Source organism: Saccostrea echinata, unplaced genomic scaffold, assembly GCF_033153115.1.
Source record: "Saccostrea echinata isolate AGI-Se365-2 ecotype Australia unplaced genomic scaffold, CSIRO_AGI_Sech_v1 ptg000047l, whole genome shotgun sequence".
NCBI classification, from domain to species: Eukaryota; Metazoa; Mollusca; class Bivalvia; order Ostreida; family Ostreidae; genus Saccostrea; species Saccostrea echinata.
The window spans coordinates 10196654-10221759 of NW_026889796.1; the positions used below are offsets into that span (position 1 = coordinate 10196654).

General features: G+C 31.7%; 1 protein-coding gene across 3 annotated transcripts; it reads right to left on the reverse strand.

Annotated features, from left to right (window-relative positions):
- Window positions 1–593: 593 nt before the first annotated feature.
- On the reverse strand, window positions 594–24557 carry LOC133202458 (uncharacterized). 3 transcript variants are annotated; one of them, XM_061338283.1, is made up of 32 exons: window positions 24470–24557; window positions 21626–21898; window positions 21409–21484; window positions 21169–21265; window positions 20413–20495; window positions 17098–17275; window positions 16740–16839; window positions 15939–16027; window positions 15741–15840; window positions 15394–15492; window positions 14834–14934; window positions 14139–14351; window positions 13833–13865; window positions 11827–11983; window positions 11205–11313; window positions 10630–10769; window positions 10152–10305; window positions 9415–9503; window positions 9033–9164; window positions 8409–8563; window positions 7844–7940; window positions 6532–6616; window positions 6320–6387; window positions 5952–6074; window positions 5062–5149; window positions 4750–4874; window positions 4249–4375; window positions 3585–3608; window positions 2527–2633; window positions 2309–2394; window positions 1392–1614; window positions 594–1170 (listed from the first exon to the last, which is right to left on the reverse strand). In XM_061338283.1, the coding sequence occupies exons 2-32, from the start codon at window positions 21851–21853 to the stop codon at window positions 1138–1140; spliced, it is 3519 nt and encodes a 1172-aa protein (XP_061194267.1). In that variant the 5' UTR covers window positions 21854–21898; window positions 24470–24557; the 3' UTR covers window positions 594–1137. The 3 variants fall into 3 exon arrangements, with proteins under 3 accessions (XP_061194267.1, XP_061194270.1, XP_061194269.1); XM_061338286.1 differs by lacking the exon at window positions 13833–13865; XM_061338285.1 differs by lacking the exon at window positions 3585–3608.
- Window positions 24558–25106: the final 549 nt, after the last annotated feature.

The window sequence follows — 25106 nt, forward strand, 5'->3', positions numbered from 1 at the left end:
TTGATTGCCTAGGAAAATTGTCCATGGAAATATTTCTGTTTATATTTTAAAAATATTCTTTTAAAGATTATAATCATATCTCTTATCAGGCCAATAATTGTAATTAATAACACGTATTGAAAACTAAACAGTATACGACAATCCTGCCTTTGGTAAGAAGACTAGTTCCTCAGTTAGAGCTACTATAAATTTATTAAATTATTAAATTTGTTAAAATCATATTTTTCGACATTTAAATCAATTATTTATTTCAATCATTGACAAATATCAAATGGAATTCCTAATTTTACACCTACAAAAGCCTTCACACAATTTTACTTCCAATATAAGAATACCAACGCTAAACCTTTCATGGGAGTAGGATGATGCATATTTAAAATACACCAGATTTATTTATGTTATCGAATATTCGAATATATTCGAATACTTTCATTGAATATTCGAATATGAATTTTTGACAAAATTGACATCCCTAATATATATATATATATATATATATATATATATATATATATATATATATATATATATATATATATATATATATATATATATATATACATGTATTTTAGAAGTATAAAGATGTACCCTAATGACATAAAAAATCATACTTGTGTCACATTACATATATCACAGATTGGAGAAAAGATTCTATATTACAAGAACCTTTGTGCCTCCATTCAGTCAAGTACATGTAAGCCCAGACAAAACATCTGTAATATCATAACCTTAAACATGACAAACATGTTCTGTATACAAATAGCACTAAAAATAAATTATCTGCATACAATGAAATTTGTGCATGTTGTGAAAAAATGGCACACATTATAAAATTCATTTTATCCTGAAGTCAAAATATCACAGATACAATTCGTAAATAGGACCCAATTCTAAGCAGTCAGTAGGAGGTTGAACAGTTGTCAATAAAGGTCAAAAACCACAATAAAATGGTTCAGTTTCCTTTGAATTCATAATTGATAAAGAAAAGAACAACTTTCTAGTATGGGTATTCAGGTATTATAAAGAATGCTGAAGTTTGGTTGAAGTGGTAATATAATTCACTGTCAGGTTGTTTCCCTTTGGTATCAAATCCACATTCACAGTGTGAAGGTCAAAATTATTTCCTCAAGTCAGATCTTAAGTTCCAGTAAGAATCTTTCCACTGCTTATCTGAAGAGTACAAAAATATGAAATTTCGAATAGAAACAGGAATTGATATTTTCCAGTTTGAAAAATGATTTAATGTGCAATAAACTCCAAAAACTGCAATATTATTGACTAAAATTGTATCACTGTTCTAAAAAAAAAATTTACAAACTGGCATTTCTCCATTCATTGGTTTAGTTCCTTTTCTCATGTTGATGATTGTTTCACCTTGACCTTTGACCTACCGGTTTTTCTAAAGCTTTGTAATTGTTGACCTTGTCCCACATCATAAAATCGTCCTTGTGGTCATCATTGTACTTGGCCTTGTGAGAGAGTTGGATGGCTTTGTCCATGCATTCCATAACCATGGACATCATCACAACAGAGGGATGCTGTGTGTCTCCCAGTTCACTCGTCAGTGTGTCAACTCTTAGTTCTGCAGGCATGAGACGCTTCTTCTCAGGTTCACTTCAAAAATTAAGAAAAATGTGTATCAATACTCAGTTGTACATGTATTAGGACAATAAATAGTACGCTATTTTAATTGTAGTATCATAATAAGTGAGTATTATTAATCTCATTTACTTATAGTGATATTTTATAGGAAAATGGCTCCATTTATGAAGTTAGAGTACTGTGGAATCATCATTGTTTGTGGGGGACCAATGTTCGTGGATTTCGTGGGTTACCCTTACCCACGAAATTACATCCCCACGAACGTTTACTGTGTAAACATATTGATCAATTGAATCTACCGTATAAATGAGTAACCCACGAAATTACGTCCCCTCGAACAAGTAAAATTTTGCTTGTCCACGAACATTGACCCCCACGAATTAAAATGATTCCACAGTAGACAAATCTAGAAAGAAATGTCAGTACACAGTCAATGCTTTGGCGTTCTAATTGGAATAAAAGAAAATGGCATCAAAATACTGACAGCATAAGACAATGTGAGAAATAAATTATAGAAATGGATGCTGCCTAAAATGGATTGAATCTTTTTGAAACAATAATTAAGGGTGAGGCAATACCTTAAGAGCCAAGTAAGTCATTCAGTACAACATAAAAAGCTAGTGAAAAAGGCAGATATTTATTGCAAACCAGTATTTCACCAAAAACTAGTTTTTGATACATATTTTTACAATTTATGTGATCTTACAGTCTGTCATAAAGTTTCCACATCTGCCTTCTGGTGGCATCAAGATTCTCATCCTCAAATTCAACATAGAGAACACGACCATTAGTCTGAAATGTGGAAAACCCTCATGTATAGATTTGTTATCACACATGTAATGCCTATTTTAATCCTTTGGATTCATAAAATTATTTATAAACTTCACTTTCACTGCATTTCAAAAGTCTAGAATACAAACTTACTGCAGAATAAAATATAGCATGCATCTTTCCATTAGTTGATAAAACTGCCACCTTTGAGTTTTCTTCCAAATTGAGTTCATCAGTATCAATGACACATCCTCTGTAACCTAAGGATAGATTTCATATATACTGATAAACAAAAGTGAAATATGGGCACATAGTATCAGGGGGGCCTGCCCCCCCCCCCCCCCCCCCACTTTTTTCCAAACATAACCTTTTACTACTGAAAATGTTCATTGAAAGGTTGGTCCCACCACCACCCACTTTTTGTTGTAGCATACTGGTAGTTAAATCATGGTAATTTGGTAAAGTATTAACAAAATTGGGTTCTGAAAGAAAGTTGGATCCCCCCTCCAACTTCCATCCTGCAATTAAAGTTGATTTCTCCAAAATATCATTCATAAGATGAAGCAGTTGGAAATTAGCAAGCCACCACTTGCTGGTATACATATGTAGCTAGTTCTTTTTATTTTGCAAAAGCAAGCTATTAATACTGGTGTATCTTAATATTTTTATACCTTGAAGTTCAAAATAAAGCTGGGCTTACATGTATATTATGACACAAAAAAAGATCTTTATCTTCTACAAGATATCAAGATTTAGCAGGGAAAACTGGAAACGATAAGTTCTTTTAATTAGAGAGCATAGATATTGGATTGAATTTTACTAAACAAAATGATAATTAAATTTAGATTGGAATTATTAGAAGTAACATATGTACATAGTAACATATGGTTTAAAAAGGCATTATTATGTATGTATATGATAGAATTCACACACAAAAACTGAAAATTGTGGGAGTACATATATAGAATATTTAATCTCTCATCATAGTCAGAAAATATGACATTTTAGTGAAAAGATATTGATAAAGATCACAAGACATTCAAGAGACAAAAAAATACATGATGGAATATAATATTGGAAGGTATTCAGGCAGTTAAAATAATGATTAAATGGAAGAGTTTGTCAATAAGACTGTACAATATTACAATCAGAATAAAGTTTAATGAACTCATTAAATGTCAGATTAATTAAGGGATCTGACAAACATTTACCTTCTTCGTCATATTGATATATGTCTGAAATTGCCAAAGTTAGTTATTTCATGTGATCTCTGATGTAATAATAACTTTAAAAAAAATCAAAATCATTTCAAGTATTAAAGTGTATTCAAAAGAAAAATGAATGATATATATACATGCATATGTAATATATATACATGCATATGATGTTCAAAAAATTTTAAACTTAAAAGATATTCCGACAGTTAAACTTGCCTAATCCAGACACCACTGGTTCCAGAGAAATTAGCCAGATTAGACGACATATTCAACAATTGAATTTATCAAGAGAGACTTAGAATTTACATCATACTGTGAAATCACTAATTTTTGTGGGGTTTTATTTTTTTTTTTTCCCATGGTATGAAGAGACCCACAAATTCATGACCTACATGAAATGTAAAATTTTAAATATATAATATCACATACTTCTTCAACCATGAATTCAAATCCCCATGAACCAGTATTTTTTCCTCTAACCACTAAAGTTTGACACCCACAAAAATATGTGATTTTTCAGTATTAGACAAGATTTCGGAATACACAATATCCGGACTAGACAAGTTTCACTGTATTATATATAAAAGTCTATTCAAAAGACATCAGCAATTACTCAAATGAATTAAACATAAACTAAGATGAAGGTTAATCATTATACCAGATCTAAATGATCGGTCCTCCATCTTAACCACTTGTCGCCCTGTTGTCAATGAGATGACCTTGAAATCTCCAAGAAGACATACGAACAAATACTCAGAACCTGTTGGTCCAAACACTCTGGTCACCTTTAAAAAAAAAAAACAAACAATTATAAATTTTAGAAAAAACAAATATTTTTATACATCAACAGTCTTAATTTCTGCAATATTTGATTAAGAAGAACAACATGCATTCTCATATATTTTGTCCTTAAATTATTTAAAATATTGTTGGAAAACATTCCAACATTTTGGCAGATAAAAAAGTTTCTTAATCATTTTTTGTTAAGGTTATCAAAACTTATCTTGTTCATAGATACATGTAACAGCATCTTTTAATCTGACTTGCAATGTCCTTTATGTATATATACATGTATACTGATATAAAAATAAAACATGAATAATTTTATTGATATTCATTCAACATGAGTAGTTAAAAGTGTTGTAAATTTGATGAATACATCGGCAAATGAGACATCATTCTTTGACATCTCAGTGTGCTCAGCTTCAGAGAGATAAATGTCTCGTCGGAAATCTCGCAGTTCTAAGGTTTTCAAATCAAAAATGGTTATGGTCACATGAGGCTCTAAAATAAAAAAGAAATTCAGTGATTTAAAAAAAAAGAAAAGAAAATGACATTTTTGACATTAAATATCTAAACATGTTATGTAATGATACCTAGACACATTGATATTTTTTGTATGTCATTAAAATTTGATTATCCTTTTTTATTGAAAGCTGAAAATAAAACTGGTAGCTGATTGGTTGGTTACCTTTAGGAGGGTAGGATGGGAAAAGTAACATAAAAATAAGGGCATCTCCTTTGGCTGTAGGAATTACAGACATTTTGGAATATTTGATCTGTAAAGAACAAAGGCAAGATGTCAATTTTCCAAAATCACCTGATGCAGATCGATGTATAATGAAAATTCTTATTTTTTTTCATCATTGTACTATCTAATGGGTATCTTCTTTCATATTTCATTTTTTAATTTTCAATCAAAATCACTATAAAACAAAATTAAATTGTAAAATTCTTTAATCCTACTTATTTAATATTGTCTTAGGATAATGAATGAAATTAGACAGAAATTGATGTGTATAATTTTGATTGTCAACTTAAAAGAATCATCAACAGCAGAAAATATCCAATACAGAGTGAATGAACCTTACTATAAAATATTCCTTAACATAATTATGGGGTTTTTTTTGGGCCCTGCTGAAAAATTACTATATATAGTCTTGGGCCTGGAAGTGGGTAGGAATTGACTGCATGGAGTGTGTATGAAAATGGTGATAACCTTGGCTTGATTGTTTAGTCTTGGGACAGATTAAAATGATGTCTAACTTAAAAGGCCTGCACATATTATGTTTACAGATGAAAATGACCCTTGAGTAGATTCTACACTACCGTAAACCAATTATTATTCACATTCCAATAATATTAGCATTATTTACGAATGACATGCTCCAGAATATTTTATATCATGAACCAGTCTTTCTCTCTGGATAAAGGTACATGACTGTACATGTATAATTATTAAGAATGCTAAATTCTAAATATTAATCACTGCAAAAGGTTTTTTGATCAGTGATTCACAAATAAAATGTATGTGAATATTTTTTGATTTACAGTATTGTGACATATGAAACTGAAGCCTACCTTGACTGGCTTGTACACTCTGGTGGCATATGATGACAACTGATCAGTGGCGAGATGTTTAACAACAATATGGAACACAGCTCCTGTGTCCTTTACCCCGCCTTTAGGGGCGTATACTTCAGTCTGCAAGACAACAATAATCAAATACATGTACTAAAAATGTGACGTCTAAACAATGTGGACGAAATTTTGTCTCTTTATAAGAGTCACTTGGATGAAAATCTTGATCACAGCGAGTCATACATTAGGACTTTTTAATGTCAGAGAAATCACATGTATTATTTAGTAAATGATTAAGAAAAAAGAATTCATATTCAATCTGACCTGTACAGACACCTATTTTTGATCAGAGTGACAGTTTTAATTACCAGTTTGTCTCCATGGATCTCAACATGCCAAGGATCTCCAAGGTTCATATTGAGGATTAAATTCATGTCTAAAAAGAAAAAAATTAAAAAGCTCTTATTAATTAAATTTCATGCTAGGACAAGTGATTACTTACATGAAGTGTTTGATTGATATTCATAGCTATATAAAGCATTGAATCTGTAAAGAATTAAGGGATGAAAAAAGTATTTACTTTGTTGTCTGTCAAGAGCGATTTCCTGTCGTGTTCTCTGTCGTTTCTTGTTTGGCATGGTTGCCGTAACATCTGTAAAGACCAGCTATTGCAAAAAAAAAAATAGATTATGTAAGTTTCAGCTGCAGAATATAAAATCAGCGGGCATTTGACACAAACTCTAGGAGAACCTAGTTCTTCTACAACATACAATACATGAGTGGTATTCCTCAGAGCAGACTTTTACATGTAAAGTGTAATTACAAAAAAAAATTATAGCCATGTTATTTTATTTTCATTATCACAAAACCCTTTATTAATACAGTATTAAATACAAATATTCATTTTTGTGACAACTAAACCAGAAAAAGATTGGTATAATAATGAATAAATGTTCCTGAGTGAATGCTGAGGTTGAAGGCAGGAAAGACCTGGGACAACATTTCTAAAGATGTTAGAAAGAGAACTTCTGATTAATTAAATTCAATATAATCAACTTTATCATACCGTTCCAGTTCATAAAATGAAAGCAAGCTAGCCTTCAAGGCTGTAATATCTCTGAGAAAACATCTTGGACAGCAAAAAGTGGAAAAAAAGGATAAAAACTCAATAAAAAGGAACCATCCCCAAAATAAGATAGGTATAAAGACCTCAACCAAGTATAGGAATTTTGAAAGGTGGCCATTAATGGATTGAATTGAGAAAAGATAATGGACAGATATATATATACATGTCTATATAGAGGATACAGAAGATAATTAATATGCTGGCAAACCTTGTATTTCTTATCCTGAAAGCAATTTTTTTCACATTTCATGCAAGTAAAATAAATCTCAAATAGAAAAAAAAATTTCATTACATGTATCTCCCCATCCTGCCTGCATGATTCTGTATTTTTGGAAACTGTCTTTTTTTTTCAGAACTTCTTACTTAGTAAGGCAGTTTTACATTGTACTTTAAAATCTACTTGATTTATGGAGAGTCTTTTTTTTCATATTGAAATTTCAAAGATGGCCCATTATTTAATAAGTTTTGTTTTCTATTTTTAAGTCCCATCACATTCACATCAATTGAAGTGAGCAAAAGTGGATTCATATTTTTTTAACAAATTAATTTATCCCATTATATTTTTTCAAAGGGTTTCTGAAGATTTGGATCCATCCAGAGGCAGGTACATGTATACAGTAAAACACAGGTACAGCAAAGACAGTTTTATTCTTACAGTGAAGGGATTTTCATTCCCCAAAGAAATGAATCAAACTTGTTCATCCCTGGCAATTCACCATAAGCATGTTTTACTTTACATGTACAGTCAAGTATATATGCAACATACCTTTGGCTTCCCCTCTGTGGGTTGATACATATCCTTAGATTTAGACAGTCGGAACTTTTTAGCTGGCTTGAACCATCCTACACTAGCTTTCCACTCTCTGAAATTTTAATTTTCAGTTTATTTTTCTATAGACAAATGGACATTTATACTCTATGACATCAAAACTATGCATAAGGGCTCAAAATCTTCATAGAAGTTGAAATATGAAGCAAGTGGCATCAGAAATTGACTTGAAGGAAAACACTAAAATACTAGGTACATTAGCATTGAAAGAATGACCACTGCATTTAATTCTAAATACATGTACTTAATCCCAAAAATAATTTCCTGTTTTGAATTTTGTATTTTCATTTATAATATGACCTATAGTCAATATTTTAGACGATTTGGTTACAATTTTATAGTCTCACATACAACACTGATAGGCAATTTCCCATTTATAAAACAAATTCTGTTACTTAAAGAAATAAATTAAATAAAATTAAAAAAAAAATCCTCTATCTGCAAAGTGGGGGGATAAACAGTACATGGCATCCATTAATATGACAATTTAATCAGTCCTCACCTAGTATACTTCCAGATGAAGATGTATCCGTCCTCGTCCACTGACACGAGTTCATTGATATGGTCAATGTAACTGAGGAGGATGATCTTTGTCTTGTGTTGTTTGAACAGCTCTGCCTCTACCCCTCGTCCTATTATATTTAGACTCTTAGAGGACTAGAATCAAAGGGAAAAACTTAAAATTCCAAGACTAGCATGCATAATCATCAACAAAATTTTGCTAAGCAAGGAACTATCTGAACTTATGGCCTGTGAATTCAAGCCTTATTTAAATATCTTGGGTTTTTTTTTTCAGATAAAAAAAATCAATGATCTTCTAGATTTTCTTTGATCAGCAAGCTACTTTAATAAGCACCAGAGTCATATTCAACAATGCAAGAGTTCACTAAAAATTTCAAAACTCTCTAACAAAAACTCTCACAAATTCTGCTCTGTTAAACAGGTGTCTGGTTTCCAATGTAAATTTTCTTATCATGAGTCTTTTATTTTTTTTTAATTAATTAAAAAACTATGTATCTGGAATGTATCAACTTCAAAATTCACTCAACACAGGTATTTGTCTCTGAGAGCAATGGATTTTTTTTTTCATCATTATGAGGTTACTCCCATAAAAAGTTAACCTTACTGTCAACATGGGATTGTAAATTCTCTTGGATTCCACATATTCATGTGTGTCCTCATCACCTGGAGCATTTAGTACAAATTCCAGGTCACACTTTAGAATGTCTCCACTCTCTAGGCCAACACAAAAACTATCCTGAATAAAAAAAGAAGAAATTTTGACCAAGAATGAATTTTAAAGCAACAGTACTGTAGTTAACCATAATAGTGATTTGTACTAGGCAGTTGACCATAATAACTTTAAATTTTCGGATCTGGCATTTTCTGGAGACAAAGTTTTTGCATGCATATCTCTACCCTAGAGAGCCATTAGGTTCCACAGAGATTAACATTTCAGATGTTGCAGTTCTACAATTTAAAAAGAAGTGAACAAAAAAAATTCTGACCTGGACTCCTAGGAATGAGAAGGATGGAAAGAATGAAGCAACAGTGGGTAAATGAACTTCTGATAGAACTCCATCATCAGCTAACTGACCTGTAATATACAAATACAAGCTTATAAATTATATAGCATAATCTCTCCTCACCTTTGTTGATATACTGTAAATCACTTTTTATTTGCAAGAACTTTATTTTCATGTAATTATGCGAAACAGTCTGCTCACAAAATTTCACTCTCGTGTATTTTTTTATTAGCATAGGATATATACAGCAATAACCAGCATTCCTGAAAATTTTGTCTCGCTCATAAATACCAAATACCTTTCTCGCAAAAATAAGGTGTTGTGAAAATTTTGTGATCTATAGTAAGTTAAAAATAGGAATACTTTAGACAGAACACTGACAGAAGGATGAAGGAAAAACTCTATCATTAATTCATACATTCACCTCTGTCATTGGCTTGCATGTATCACAGTGATGAGCACAAGAAATAATGTATTTGATTTAATTCATTAAGTACTTGCTCCAATTTTTGTCTTTAAGGTAGAAGTATTAGTTTAATTTGAAAAAATCTTTGCAATATGTTTTGTATATTATGTCAAAAATCTTGATGAGAACCCATTGCAGAAGGACAACTCTGCAAGGGAGATTGGGAAAAGCTATGATTTTCTGATTTTGGTAATGGAAGCTCTATGTATACTTTTTCATAAAATGAAAAATACTATTATGTAAATGCTGTTACCTTCTTGGAATGTGAAGTCTTTGAGTGAATGATCCATATCCAGTACCAAGCCCATCTGCTGTGGGAAGACTCCAGTGTCGTCTGCACCGAGACCCATCCGGGTAGTATTTGATTTCTTTACTCCACCCAGCATGGAATATACAAACAAACTTCCCTGCAATATAATGCATTGCAAAATCAGAATCAAGGAGACAATTTCATGAAAATCAATAAGGAGCACAAAAATAGGTAACAGAACTAGAATCTTATTGAAGGCCTTACTTTTGACTTCATAAAATATGAAATTTTGTTCATCAAATCCTTCGTAAAATTGAAATTTTTATCCTGTCTTTTTTTACTATGTTGCAAAGTAATAACACCCATCTGGCTCAAATATCAAGGCTTTAACTGAATATTGATAATATAACAGTTGCTTTAGAATTGATTTTTTTTCCAAAAGATGTAACAAAGTTTCAGACAATCATGAGACAGTACTTACAGTATGACTAATGGCATTGATTCTCTGACAGTCCATAGACCAAGACATGTCAACAATGGGGTCGTCTCCACTGTTTTCATTGACGATGACCTTGATCATACGCCAAGGGTCGTATTCGGTATCATAAATCAAGGCATCACCTAAAATATCACACAAATTTACATACTTTGTAAAATTTATAAACTGGACACAACAAGTGATGTCACTTTTAAATCACCACATCAGAGCTGATTAAAAAGAGATCCATATTACATGACTATATGCCTAAACATACTTTCAATATCCATAATACATCCCTTTAGCTATTTGCAAATTTCATTTTTACTGTGAAACCAATTTATCTGTAGTCATAAAACCTGATTATCACTTTATGAAGTACATTTTGTATCTATAAAATATTTTACAATCTCTTTTCTTCAGGCTGTTATTGGGGCCTCACAAGTTTATTTGGGGTATAAATTAAAGAAAAAAAAGGATGCATTATTTTCTCTGTTTCTAATCAGACACATTTGTGAAATTCATTGAGTTATAATGTGTTCTCAACTGATTAAGCAATTATGATTATCAAAACTTACCACGTGTAGTTCCTAAGGCTACATATTTACTGTTAGGAGAACATGATACTATATTAATGCCTTTGACTCTTTTAGGTAGTCTTAGTTCTGATATGTAGGGAACAATTTTCTGCAAAAAAAGAGAATTTTTTTTTATTACTCAGTTAATGATAAGAGGCTGATGGTCCTAGTATGCTATAGGCATGTGGTTGCCATTTCACAAGGAAACATTAAAGGTTTGTCCAGCCAAACTTTTAAATCCAATATATAACATTCTGACAAATGCTCATGAGCAGCTCATGAGAAGTACGAGAGAATCTGGTAAGAAATGTATGTACATTTAACAGGTAGAATTTGATTTTTCTCATGCGCAGATTGTTAGTCTCTGTTGGGGATGAAAAATTCTAACAAAAATGCACATGAGCAAAATTATGCTCACTTGAAAGCTCATGAGCAAAAGTCTATTCAAATTGTTCACATAAGCAACAGCTATGAAAGTTATAAAAAATATTGTTTTTCATTCTTTTTTTTTAATAATTAAAAAAAAATTCAACACTAAAATGTTTTATATACTGCACTTTTAAAGTATATAAAGCATATTAGTCATTGAAGCAGATTTCTGCTTCCTCTACATAGTACTCACCCTCCAATACTGAACTTCCTTTTTGGAATAAGAATTGTATTTCTCTTTGATTATTTTGACTTCAGGAATGTCATTGGGGAGTGATTCATACTTCCTTATATCTACAGGGGTGATGGGGTGATACTCTAATACTATGGTGTCGGGGTCCTCTCGCTCACTGAAAAATTGGACAAAAATCAATTAATAAAAAAAAATTGATTATAGTATTCACTACCTAATACATCAGTTTCAAATTAAAAGAATAAATCTTGTGGAATTTTTAATAAAAAGGAAAAAATTAAAAATCTTTATAAAGCATGTAGTTTTTAAATAAAATTTTAACCCTCGATCCAATCTCTATTTAAAAAATATGTATATATACAAAATTTGACTAAAGCTGAAGGAAAATAAGGATCTTTATAATATCATATAATATCGATAAATCACAAAATCACATCTAGCTCAAATATCTATCAAAACAAAATATTGTAAAGCTAAAGCAGAGTTAAGTCTATAACTATGTGTATAATGAATGACCCAATTAAACCTAATATGCTGGTAGCTTCACTTAAAATAGAGGAGTGCACTATATAATTAATTAAAAGCACAAAAAACATTTAAAAAACATTTTCTTGGACCATCCTGCAAGCAAACAAATAATATGCAAACCACATGAATAAGCACATTCCCAAACCATATGATCTTGCCAGCTGCATAAAGAATACACAAGTGTAGAAATAAAATAAAAATATATTACTACCCAAAATTGCTGCTATGTAAAATAAAATATTTAAAATCATTTTGCTTTCTACTATTTTACCTGTCACCTTCTCCCACTGTTTTAAGAAATAGAAATAGAGAACATAAAAACTTTATCAAAATTCTCTTCTATAACTATCATAACAATTTCTTCTCTGCCTATATACATTTTGTGCATTTTGATTTTTTTTCAAGTTCTCTCCCTCTGATTTTTTTCCCCACTGATAAAGTGAGGTTGGAGAAAATGAGTGTTAGAACTTTGCAATTGTACATTATATATGTTTTACATGTCAATTTTGCACTTATATATCAATTTTAGGATTTTGTCTATAAGCCTGCCAAACAATACATATTTTTTAGACAGACAATGTGGCTTATTTTGTAACTCTGACCTGTTTTAAATTTAATATTTTTAATTTTAGTGAAAGACTGCTTAAATTCATATATTTATCAGGTAAATTACAGATAGATGTTTTGAAATGATTATTGTGCATTGTACTGGTTACTAGTAATTCATTTCAAAGTTTAATAAAAAAAAATAATCCATGATGACCTTTAATTAAGGACCTTTATTTTACTTATTTAATGCTTATATCCAGGTAACCTGAAATACATTTATGAACTTCAAGTAGCTGCAGTTTGGACAATTACTGAAAATTATTTTCTCACAATTTCAGTGTAAACAATGTATAGTAAGTTGAAGCCAGTAAAATTCAAAATATGAATCGAACACATAATGTTACTGAACACAAGCTGCAAAACAATATAAACATTTTAAATTTCATTAAAAATAGCTTAAGGACATACGCAACGTACCTTACCTACTGACAATTTTTCAAGATATTCTTAATTTAAGATTATAGTGTCATCAGATGTTCATATACAAAAAATCAGCATGCATTACCAGGGGTTTTGAAAAGATATTAATTGATGAAAATTCTTGTATAATTCAAAGAAAAATATACAAAAATTACTATACATATATTCTAGATGTTTTGATTATCCAAACTTGTTTTAGAAGAAGTGTACAACAGCATATTTAGATATTAAAATGTAGCACACAGTTCCTTTAAGTATTGGAACTCTTCAACTCCAGGGTAAAAGACAATAAAGTTCAAACTACGTTGCCTGTGTCCTTAAATTGGCTTAATGAATTACACAATTATGCAAAAATATGCACCAGTGTTACTAAAATCTAATTGAATTAGATTGTTCCCTTCAATACCAGTCAGTACGTATTGTCAGTGTTTAGACTGAGAAGAACTTACAGAACGACCACAATTTCCTCGGGGGTTGGAATCCTTTGAAGAAGTGTCAGAAATGCATTATAACTCAAAAACGCACATTTTTTTTAACTGCACAGATATTTCATTTAAACAGTTTATGAAATTATATGAGACAGATGTCATAATGTTGAATATATGATGAAAATTTGTATTTGATGAGAATCTAGAGAGCCATAATGAATCGAGCCATTGTGGAGTGAAATTTATTAACAAAGTTACAATTGACATTACCAGAAAGAAAAAAAAAATCATAGGGCATTAATTATTTCAGAATAACCTGACATTTACCTGACAGACGCTGGCTGTGAGGGAGGGGGTTCAGTGGGGGGCCTCTTCTCTTTCTTGCCCTTCTTGTCATCTTTTCGGGAGGCTGGTACCTTCTTTTCCTTCTCGTCCTTTGCGGGGGTAACAGCAAGACCTCTGGGGATCTTAGCTTTCCTCTCTGGGTCAGCCTCGCGTTTCATGGACAGGTTTGAGGTGTGGTAGAACAACTCTGGATGCCTGATTGAGCAATGAAGATTTCTTTTCAAATTATACAAACGATTAAAGCTGCAGTTGCCATTGGCAATGCAGGAAAAAAAATAACTCTACATTTACTGTCAAAAAGAAAATAATTCAGAATCAAAATATTATTCAGTACCTACATGCTTGTCTTGGCATTGAATCAGAAAAAAAATTCAATGGAAAGTTACAGTCACCTACTCAGACTTAAGGTTCACGGACCCTCTGATAAGAGAGATAACTCTCAATGTGATTATTAACTTTAATTCCTTTATAAAATTGTCAAGTTAAAAGACCGTTTCTGTCAAATTTGCCCCCATAAAGTTTGCTGAAATTGTGTGCAATTTTTTTACGAATTGAATTTCTTCTGGAAAATCATAAACATTAAAGCAAAACTTTATACGAGTGAACAGAGGGGTGATACACCTTAAATCAATTTTATATGTAGGAGTTAATGACAGACTATGATTCCTCTATACTACCTAGCATTCCTTGTGTCCTGGCTTGTGTAGTACTGCTTTGTCACCACATTATAAGCTTTATCATTAGTAAGTCGCCCTTCTTCATTCTGCATTGCCACTGCCTGCAAAAAAAAAATTAAGACTGTGTAGCTAGTATTCTGAAAGTTTTGAGGCCTGTTCCGAAAACAAGAATTGTAAGGTAATTATCAGAAAACCATCCATCTCAGATTTTTTTTCTTCCCTTTTATGTTTCACTGAAATCAGCAAATAAAATACTGTGACTCTCCTAACAAATAAAATGTAAATCATTTACCCATATTTGTTTTCAATTACAGTCAAACCCAGTTATCTTGAACTCAATGGGGCCGAGAAAAAACTTCGAGATATCCAAGGATTTGAGATATCCAGAGTAAAATACTTAAAGAATAAGTAGGTGGGACTTCCAAATCACTTCGACATATCCATGGTATTCGAGATATCTGTGATCAAGATACCAAAGTTCAACTGTGTACTGCTGAAAAAAGAATCCAAAATACTACCAAAGAAAAAAAAAACAGTTGAGTGTTTATAAATAAACAAACCTCTGCTCTGTTCATGATTGTCATATCAACAATGTTCCTAATAGTTCCCTCAGCATGTTGGTCTTCCTGGGCTACCTCCAAACACATCTCTCCAGTCACCTAGAGGCAAAAAAATCAAAGTACCATAAGTACTTGTACTGCAAGTACCATCTTCCTCTGATTTTGCGATATCCATTTGCTATTTGACAAATGATAAGAAGAAGGTGCCTTTCATTGGATGCTGATATAAAAATATGAGACTGACATCACCTCACTTCCATAATTATTAACAAAGATGAAATTTTCTCTTATGCTTTAATTCATGTCTTCATGCTGATTAGACCGAGATCGAATTAAAATTTCCTTACATCCAGAACAATATTCTCCATCACTAGTTGTACAGCCTTCCTCTCGGCAACCGACTGCAGTTTCTGTTGTCTTTCTCTCTTCCTCTGTTCAATAGTGGCACTGTGTGTACAAACAAAAACATTAATCTAACTCCCCAGATACTCAATTAAGGTAAAACAATATGCTTAAAGTAAAATGAAAACAGGATGGGTACTTACAAGTAAGCCTCTTTTTCAACCATAGGTACTGCCTCTGGGAAGTACACGTCTAGGAAATCATTGACTAGGTCATCCACAATACCCCTTACCTAAAAATTAGGATAAAACTTAGGTAATCAAAGATTACAGCTATATCGATCTCCTTAATGAATGTTATCTATATGTAAGTAAAGTATCCCAATATACAACATCTATGCAAGTCTGGCATTGGCAGGGCTTGTAGTTACCTAGGAATGAACCTGCTACAAAACCTCAAACTGTTCAATCATTCAGAAAATGTACGTCAGATCCAGCTTCATTACCCATATAAATTTGGTTCAGGTAAGGCTTGTAGTTACTTGGGAATGGGCCTGCTCTGAAAACTTTAACCTGTTCACTTATCCAAAAAATGTAGGTCAGATCCAGCATCCAAAACAAGTCTGGTAGTGTGCATCCTTAGATGCATCATCCACACAAGTTTAGCCACTATAGGGCATGTACCAGTAGTAATACTTGTGAATGAGACCTCTAAAACCTTAACCTGCTCCAAAACTCAAACCTACTCCAATAACATAAGTCTGGCCTTTCTTCTGGAAAATATTGGCTAAAAATAAAGCATCTGAAAAATTAATGATACAATGAAACATACTAGATACATCATCCAGGCAACTCTGATCAATAAAGAGTGTACAAAGTTACTCTGAAATAAATTTGCTCCAAAAACCTTAACCTAGGACACCAATGCCCAGGGTATAGCATCCACACAATGGAGACTTTTGTTTGGTTATGTTTGTATAAGAGAAGTATAATAGCTGTGTATACCATGAAGTAATCCTTCATCTGATGAGGTTGGTAGGTCTGTATCCCTAGTTCCCCACGGTAAGGCTTCTCATAGGACACATAATGCTGTTGTACCTGTTGTCTGGGGGGAAAAACAATTGACAAAAGTCAGCACCAAGTTCTGTATAACAAATACAATTTTACTGTTTGTATAATTGTATCTCTTACAATAAAAGGGAACGTTGTCTGTCTGTCTTAATACTTTAATACTTATTAAATGGTATCAGCACTTTAAAGGAAGATGAAGAAAATAGTCTCTAGCTGTCTCTTTTATACATGTAGGCTAAATAGAGGGATCACAAAACAGCCTGATATTTTTCATAACTCTGCCTAATCTGACCTGAGCTGTGCTATCCTGTCCATGGTCTGAGGTAGTGTATTAATAGTTTGCTGGACGTATGAGTCCACGCTATGGACCTTGCTGCTCTCCTGTCTTGGGGTTCGCATACTCATCCTGCTTGAGTCCTCAGCCATCTTTGATGATCGGTAGTGATAGTCAGGCTCACTCATGGCACTGTCTGTAAAACAAAAAACTCGACTGATAAAGTATCATAGAAAAAACAAATTTTGTTCGCTTAAAAAAATCATATGGCTATTAAACAAGTAAATGTAGCTAACTCAAACACTGAATGAAGATGTTAACATACAAAAAAAAATTTCAGAGTACACATACACTATAAGTACTACGTATATGAATTTGACCGTCAAAGATTGATTTGTGACACATGTTTATTATTTAACTTCTTTTAGAATTTTTAAAAAATACCACAGTGACGTCGACTCTAATGAAATTTTGTACACTAAGAAAATAAAAAAAAAACCTTGCTTAAATTTTTACTTCATTTAGAAGTGTAACTTGCAAACTAAGAAAAAAATCTACGTCATCCAGAAGATCAATAAATCTTCTTACACAATATGTTGTAATCTTATATAGATAAAAAACTCTTCATAAAAATTGTTACTTCTATCAGATATGAAATTAGAAGACCCCTGGATTTTATATGACTGATAAAATTTTTGAAATTATCTTTTTCCTTGGTAATTAGAAAATTTATATTGATTAAGATCTTTTCAGCAAGAAAGTGATCTCTTTGAGATGACAGTTTAAAATGAAAGTTTAGATTTCTGACATGTATTGATTAATTTGCTTATTAATTGTTTCCAATACCTAAGGAAACTGGGTATTTTTACAACTGTATAGACATGTTGAGTTCAAAGATATTTTTAATACGTTGAGTATATTTTCTAGTTGAATTTCTTTAAACATACAATTAATCAATTATTTATTCGTATTTTCAATTTCTTCATTATCATACTTAACATTAAATTCAAGTACTGTGTAATCATTTTAATTCCTAATGGTCAATGTTGGAAGGCAAGCAATTTTTTTCTGGTTTGTGGACATGTAATTTCTTGGTTAACGCAGTTACATAATGAGAATTTATTGAACTGATACACTGACAGTTATTGTTCATGAGGATGTAAATTTGTTGGTAAGGGTGACCCATCAAATCCACAATCATTGGTCTCCTCAAACAATGATGGTACCACAGTACCCTGCACAATATGGAACAATTTTTCAAGCCCATTTTATGTATATGCCTAACTAGGTCTAATATATTTAAGTAGGTATGTAGGGGAAAGTTTAAGACATTGTTGGAACCTTGTGATCTTTTCATTTTGTTTTGCTTCATAAAATATTTAAAGAAGCATAAAAGCCCAAGTCAAGTGACCTAGATCACAACATCATTGATTTTTCTAGTTTGAAATGATTCTGTCAATAGCATGCTAACCTATATACATCTTGGATTTAAATTCAAAACTATAAAAGAAAATTTCTTACCAAAGGCATTTAATTTTATTTTCTCAATGAGCATTGAAAATGACTCTATAAGGTATCCTTACAATTGATAACTGAATTTTGCATCTACTCAACAGTCGAGATTTAATTATTGAATTCAGAAGTATTTTGTTCGTAGTTCAAGAAAAATAGTTCTTTGTGAAAGGACATAAAAGTCGTATTAGAATTTACCAATAAATGAGGCAATTTAAACCACCTTTAATACATATAAATGAAACACACTGTAATTTTTTTTTTCTTGCTAGACAGTCTATATTCTATTTCAAGTTATTGACAATTTTTCCTTGGATAGAAATATTTTGTTGAGAATTTTCCATTTTTATATCACCACATTAAAACTTTCCAAACTGACAACTGCATGTAGCCAATATAAGGGGTAAAAAATAAAATTGGGTTCATGTCCATTTCCACAATGAACCAAAATGTCTCCTTAAAATTTTATTGGACTACATACCCTTGGTAATGCTATTTATTGATTATTATGAATTCTGCTATAGAAAAGAATATCCTCTTTTAATAACCTACATGTATAGATATCTCAATTTCAAAATGAAAAGGTTATGGCTCAAATTATTTTATTTTCCCAACACAAATAACAAAATTGATGATTTACTCCTTGGCAAATAAAATAAGACACGAGGAATTCTAGCACTTTATTGCGTAAATCAACAATGAATAGGTACAAGTAATGGAAATGAAAAGGTCTAGTTGCCTTAAGATTCGTCTACATGTAAAAAGGCAAACATGCATGTGACTGTACTTCATAATGGAGCATACTGATATCTTCTATCATATGAATTTTGTAAATTTAAATTCAGTGGATAATGAATGTCCCGAAAATCAATTCCAGTCACCAAAGTGTGAATTATGGGTGTAAAAAGATATTGCATTTTTAAAATTCTGCACATCATAAAATATGTGTAATGTTTACAGCTTATCAAAACCTCACTACATGTATAATGGACTCAAGAAGCTAAGATATGGCAAGAAAATCTATAACACATTTATGTGCATAATGGATAATTCCTGTGTTTCAATTTTTCTGTGATTTGATCTTTCAACAGTTAGCATATGGTTTTTGCATTTATAATTTTTGCAATCTTATCAAATAGGAACAACAAAGATACAGTCAAATCTCGTTATCTCAAACTTGATGGGACTGAGATGAAACCTTGAGATATCCGAAATTTTGAGGATTTGAGGTTAAAATACATAAAGAAAAAAATGATTGGGACTTCCAAATCACTTCGACATATACATGGTATTTGAGATATCAGTGTTCAAGATACCGAAGTTCAACCGTACATGATTTTTGAGTATTTTGTAATAGTATTCATAGTAATTTTGACTGAATACTAATTATGTGCTAAAATTGGACAATACCAGAAATTACCAATTACACAGCATATGAGTGAAAATGTCTTTTAACATGCACCACACAACCTCAATTATGAAGTATGTCAATGTTCTCACAGTCAAGCACTAATTAACCCTACTCCCATACTAGCATCCCAACACAACAAATAACATGCAGTAGTAACAAAGACAACAGACAACATGCAGTGTTATCATGCAACATTGTTATAAATTAAAACATAGCACCAACACCAGAAGACTCCCTACACATCTATTACCAACTCTTGAACAACGGAACAGCAACATATCTGACCCGTTTTCCATTTTTGTAACGTGGACGTTGCCATGGTAGAGGAGTGAGTGAGGGTGGCTCGTATCGACGATACAAACCCATTCCCTTTAAAAAAGATATTACATCAAGCTGAGGTTGATCCTTACCAGCAGTGCCGAGGAGAGCATAGCGCTGCTCTCGAATTCTGTCCCTGGCCATCTGTAATCTCTCTCTTTCCTTCAACAAGTATCTAAAATATATGAAAGATAAAGTGTTAATCGATTTTGTTCTTTAAATCTTTCAAAAACTATCCCCATGACAGTAAAGATTTAAGATGCATAGTATGAGCATATTTATCTGTCCTCTACTTCCAAATTCTGTTGCTTAGCATTTTTTATAGAGTTATTGTTAAATATAAAGAATATTTTTTTAAACTTCATTTATTTTTATTGCAAATCTTAAGTTCATTGTATTATATTATGTAACATTCCCGTGTTCCCTCAAAGAAAAATTGAATCATAGAAAATTACATGAAAACTAGAAAACACAAAAAGTCATAATACAGAGCCTTGCAATAGGTTTTATATTAATGTTTATCTTGTAATTGACCTTGACTTTTGAACAAGTGGCCTTAAATCTATAGGTATCTTTTTAATTGACTGGTGAATATGAAATCTGTGTGTTGCAATATATTGATGTTTTTCACTTTTTTGTCCCATAAAAAGGTGTATTCATGCGAAAATAAACCATCATGACTTTGACCTTTGAATAAAGATCTCAAATTCCACAGATGTGTCAACCATACCAATATCACCTAAGGATGAAAATTTCCTTTTTTGTGAAAAAACTACCCCTTTGACTTTGACCTTAGCTCCAGAGACCAATCTTTATCCAAGTAGAAAATCAAAGAGAAATGTTCTTACTGTGTTTCCAGTTCTTTTTCCTGTTGTTTTAGCGAGAATTCTTTTGTTCTCTGTGCCATCACCGTATCTATCACTCGAGGGCTAGCGGGAGATTTTGCTAAATAAAATGAGGGCGAGATCAATAAAAATCACTAAAATTGTTCACTTCTTTTGAAAATTGAATCTGATTTTAGAGTTTTATGAACAAGAAGTTTTCACAAGGTGTGATTTTTTTTTCCAAATAATGGATATTTGTCTCACCAAATTTTCTTCCCGTGTCCTCTCCATACAAGCGTTCTATTTCATCTGTCAGCATGTTCTTCTTATTGTATTTTTTCTGTTAAAAAGAAGAAAAATATTATTCAAAACCTTAAAAAAAATGTTCAACTGCAAGAAAAAATTAATAATTATTCAACCTGCATTTGACATGAGTCAATGTTGTGTAGTGTGTACTCCATTCAAACGAGTCACAACCTACCAGTAGTCTGTCTTGTTCTTTCTTATTTCTATTCTGAGTCCTCTGCATGTTTGATAATTTGTTTATTAGTTCCTTCCTCTTCATCTGGTCATTCTCCAGCCTTGCTATCTCTTGTTGTAATGCCTCCATCTTCTTTTCCCCCAGTGCCTCTCTGTCCACTGGCATAGGGACAAACACAGCACTGGGTGATCTTGAGTCATGCTGATAGCGATGTGACATTTTCTTCATGCAGATTTAAATCAGTGAAGTGTTGATTGAAGAGGCATTATGAATCTGAAAAATATATAGTAGCTTAATACTTAAGTGATTTACCGAGATTGCCAATTGATTAAAAATCATTCTTTTAGTTCTGCAATCAATTGCATTTTACTGGTCCTAAAATTTTCAATGGCATAGCTTCCATTAGGCAGTGAGGAACCATCTCACTAGATACAGGTATTGGACCAAACAAGTGCTTGAAGCTCAAACTTATTTTTAACTGTTGCAAGTCTGATATAATATATGGTTTATCACTTCAGTATGTAGACTTGGCCATATATTATTGCAATAATAACATATATATTATGAATGTTGATTCTTAGCTTTTCACTTTCATTTTGGAACAATTCTAGTGATTTGTTCAGTAATGTTCAGTCAAGTAAACACTGTAAAGCTATAGCCTGATTTATATAAAATGGCCTATTCATTTGAAACTTCTCTATCTAACCAGCATCAATTTCACTATAAAGTTCCCTAAATGGATTATTTGGAAATCTCTGCTTGGATACCATACAGCAACATTATTTGTGATTTGTCGGTTAGAAATCCATCCATAACAATTACCGGTAATTTTAATTTTCATGACTGAGGAAACCTTCTGCATCAATACAATCATGTTTAAATAATTGATTCATGGCAAGAAATATTCATGAAAAGAGAAGGTTGTGAAACTCATGGACATTTCTCGCAAGTGTATAAATATAGGATCTCCCATGATTTGTAGTTGGATATGATTTTTATCCAACGAGTTGTGTGTTTTTTTATCCCCGAGCCTTGTACTATGGACTATCAAAACAACAACCGAAATCAAAGATAGTTCTAACATTGCAGCATTTGAATACTTTTAAGCAAAAGATGAATTTCCATTGTTTGAGTAACTGTACACCACCTTGTGTGTGTTGAGGCGTGGATAAGTATAATTGCTTCTCATTGTACTGAATTATTACCAATCAATTATCTTGTTGACCATAATTGGCCTCTTTTATAATTTCAATGAAGAAATAAGGGTATCAATTGCTTAATATAGCCCCAAAACTTTTAGAACTTTGAGTACAAAGTCTCTTAAGGAGACGTAATTTGATGAGTGATTTTTACATGCATTATTTTCAGAAGAGTTCAAGGTTGAATATTATCACTGCACCAAGTTGCGACTTTTTTGTTCATGCTGAGAAAATAACAAATTTAAGAAAAAAAGTGTGATAAAATAGCTAAATCAAGCTATTCTGAATAGCTTAATAAAGCTATATGGCTAAATCAAGCTATATAGCTAAATCAAGAGGTTGTGCTGGACCTGCTGAGAGTAGACCACTTGACACATTCTATAATTCTATGGTGTGTTCCCGTTTTGCACACATTTGATAATTAGGTATAGAACAATAGGTGTGAAATATGTTTTGATAGCAACTATAGTCTGATCTTCGTCTAGGATTTAACAGGTGCAGGAAAATCACTATATCTAGCTATATAGCTTAATTTACCTATATAGCTTTATTTACCTATATAATATAGCTTTATTTAGCTATTTTAGAATAAGTTTCTGTTTTATGAAAAGCAAACAAAAAGTCGCATGAAAATTATGGCTGATATTTTTTAAAAAGGTTTGATAAAAACAACCTAGGGCATAGATAGTAAAAACATTGCCTCTTTTAAACACTTTTTAACCAAAAAATGCATCTCTATTGTTTGGATAGCTGTCCATTACTGGAAGTGCTATGAGGCATGACTAAGTGGGATTGCCTTGCATTGTGCTGAATTATTACCAATCAATTATCTTGTTGACCAAAACTGCTTTTCTTTGTTAAAGTAGCTGCTTATTCACAGATTAACTGTTATACATAGCCCCAAAACTTTTAGATCTTTGATTGCAATTGCACAAAAGGAGAAACATTTTTAAAAGTGGGTTTTTGGTGAATTGTTTTCAGTCCATTTCAAAGTTGAAAACTAATACTGCCTCATTATGTGACTTTTTGTCTGCTTTTCATAAAACAGAAATTTACTCTGAAATAGCTAAATAAAGCTATATTATATAGGTAAATAAAGCTATATAGGTAGATTTAGCTATATAGCTAGTGATTTTCCTAGACCTGTTTAACTGGAATTACCTGTATTTTACCAATGCATTATAATAAATATTTAAGGGAATACATTATGAGAATTTTACTTATCCAACCGAAGATGAAGTTGGTAGTTTAGACAAATGTCCCTATCGCATTTCACCATGTTTCTTTATTTCATAAAGATAAAATGAATAAGTAACTGAATTCAATCTTAAATCAACCTGTCTAGTTAGTATCATGTGAATATAATTATTGTTTTGTGTTATTTTTTTATGTTTTAAAATGATTTCTTCAAGAAATAAGTCAAAATATCAAGTGCAAAATTAACATTTTTTCTTCCTATTCTTTCCGTAGAATCTCTTACTCCAAATTCACAACTATGGTATAGACTATAGCAATTAAGTAATTATCTTACCTAGACAAATTCCCGTTTTGCACACATTTTTTCAATACCTGAAATTCAAATGTGTGCAAAACGGGAACAAACCAATTCTATTATCCTCTCATTTTCAAAGGTTGTTACACTTACCATTAAAGAAATGTGAAAAGAGAATCACATATTGTCCTACATTATCAAGTTAATATGTTCTACTGTCCTAGATCACAAAAAGAAATGTTTTTCATTCATGAGCTGTACACTAGCCGTAAGAAAGCACTTGGTCCGCCATATTTATACAAATATTGCACCTTGGCAAAATGACCAAACGTTCTCTTTTGAAAGGCGAGAGCTCGTAAAGGGGGATAATCCTAATTATAATTGAGAACTTTTTAATGCGAGGCTCATGGGCCATGACAATCACCCGAGTATCGCGAGATTCTCAAGCTATGGCCACTTAAGCGACTTCTGGTCTCTTACAACAAAATTTTATTGTTTGATATGATTTTTTTCCCTTCACATTTCAATTAACATGATTAATCTGCATGACTTTTAATCCAATTGTATAAGAATAAATTAATGATTGAATGAATAAATAAATAAGAAAGTACAATAAAGAAATATGAAATGGGAAATCCTTTTGAAATATTATTAAAAAAAAAAAATCAATTTTGTCCATCAAGGTGATGGAATTGGAAAATTAACGGGAAATTTCTTGTCAATTTTCTTGTAATTTTTACATTTAATAAAAAATTCCTAATGCTAAAACCAGAATGTTTACTTACAGGAT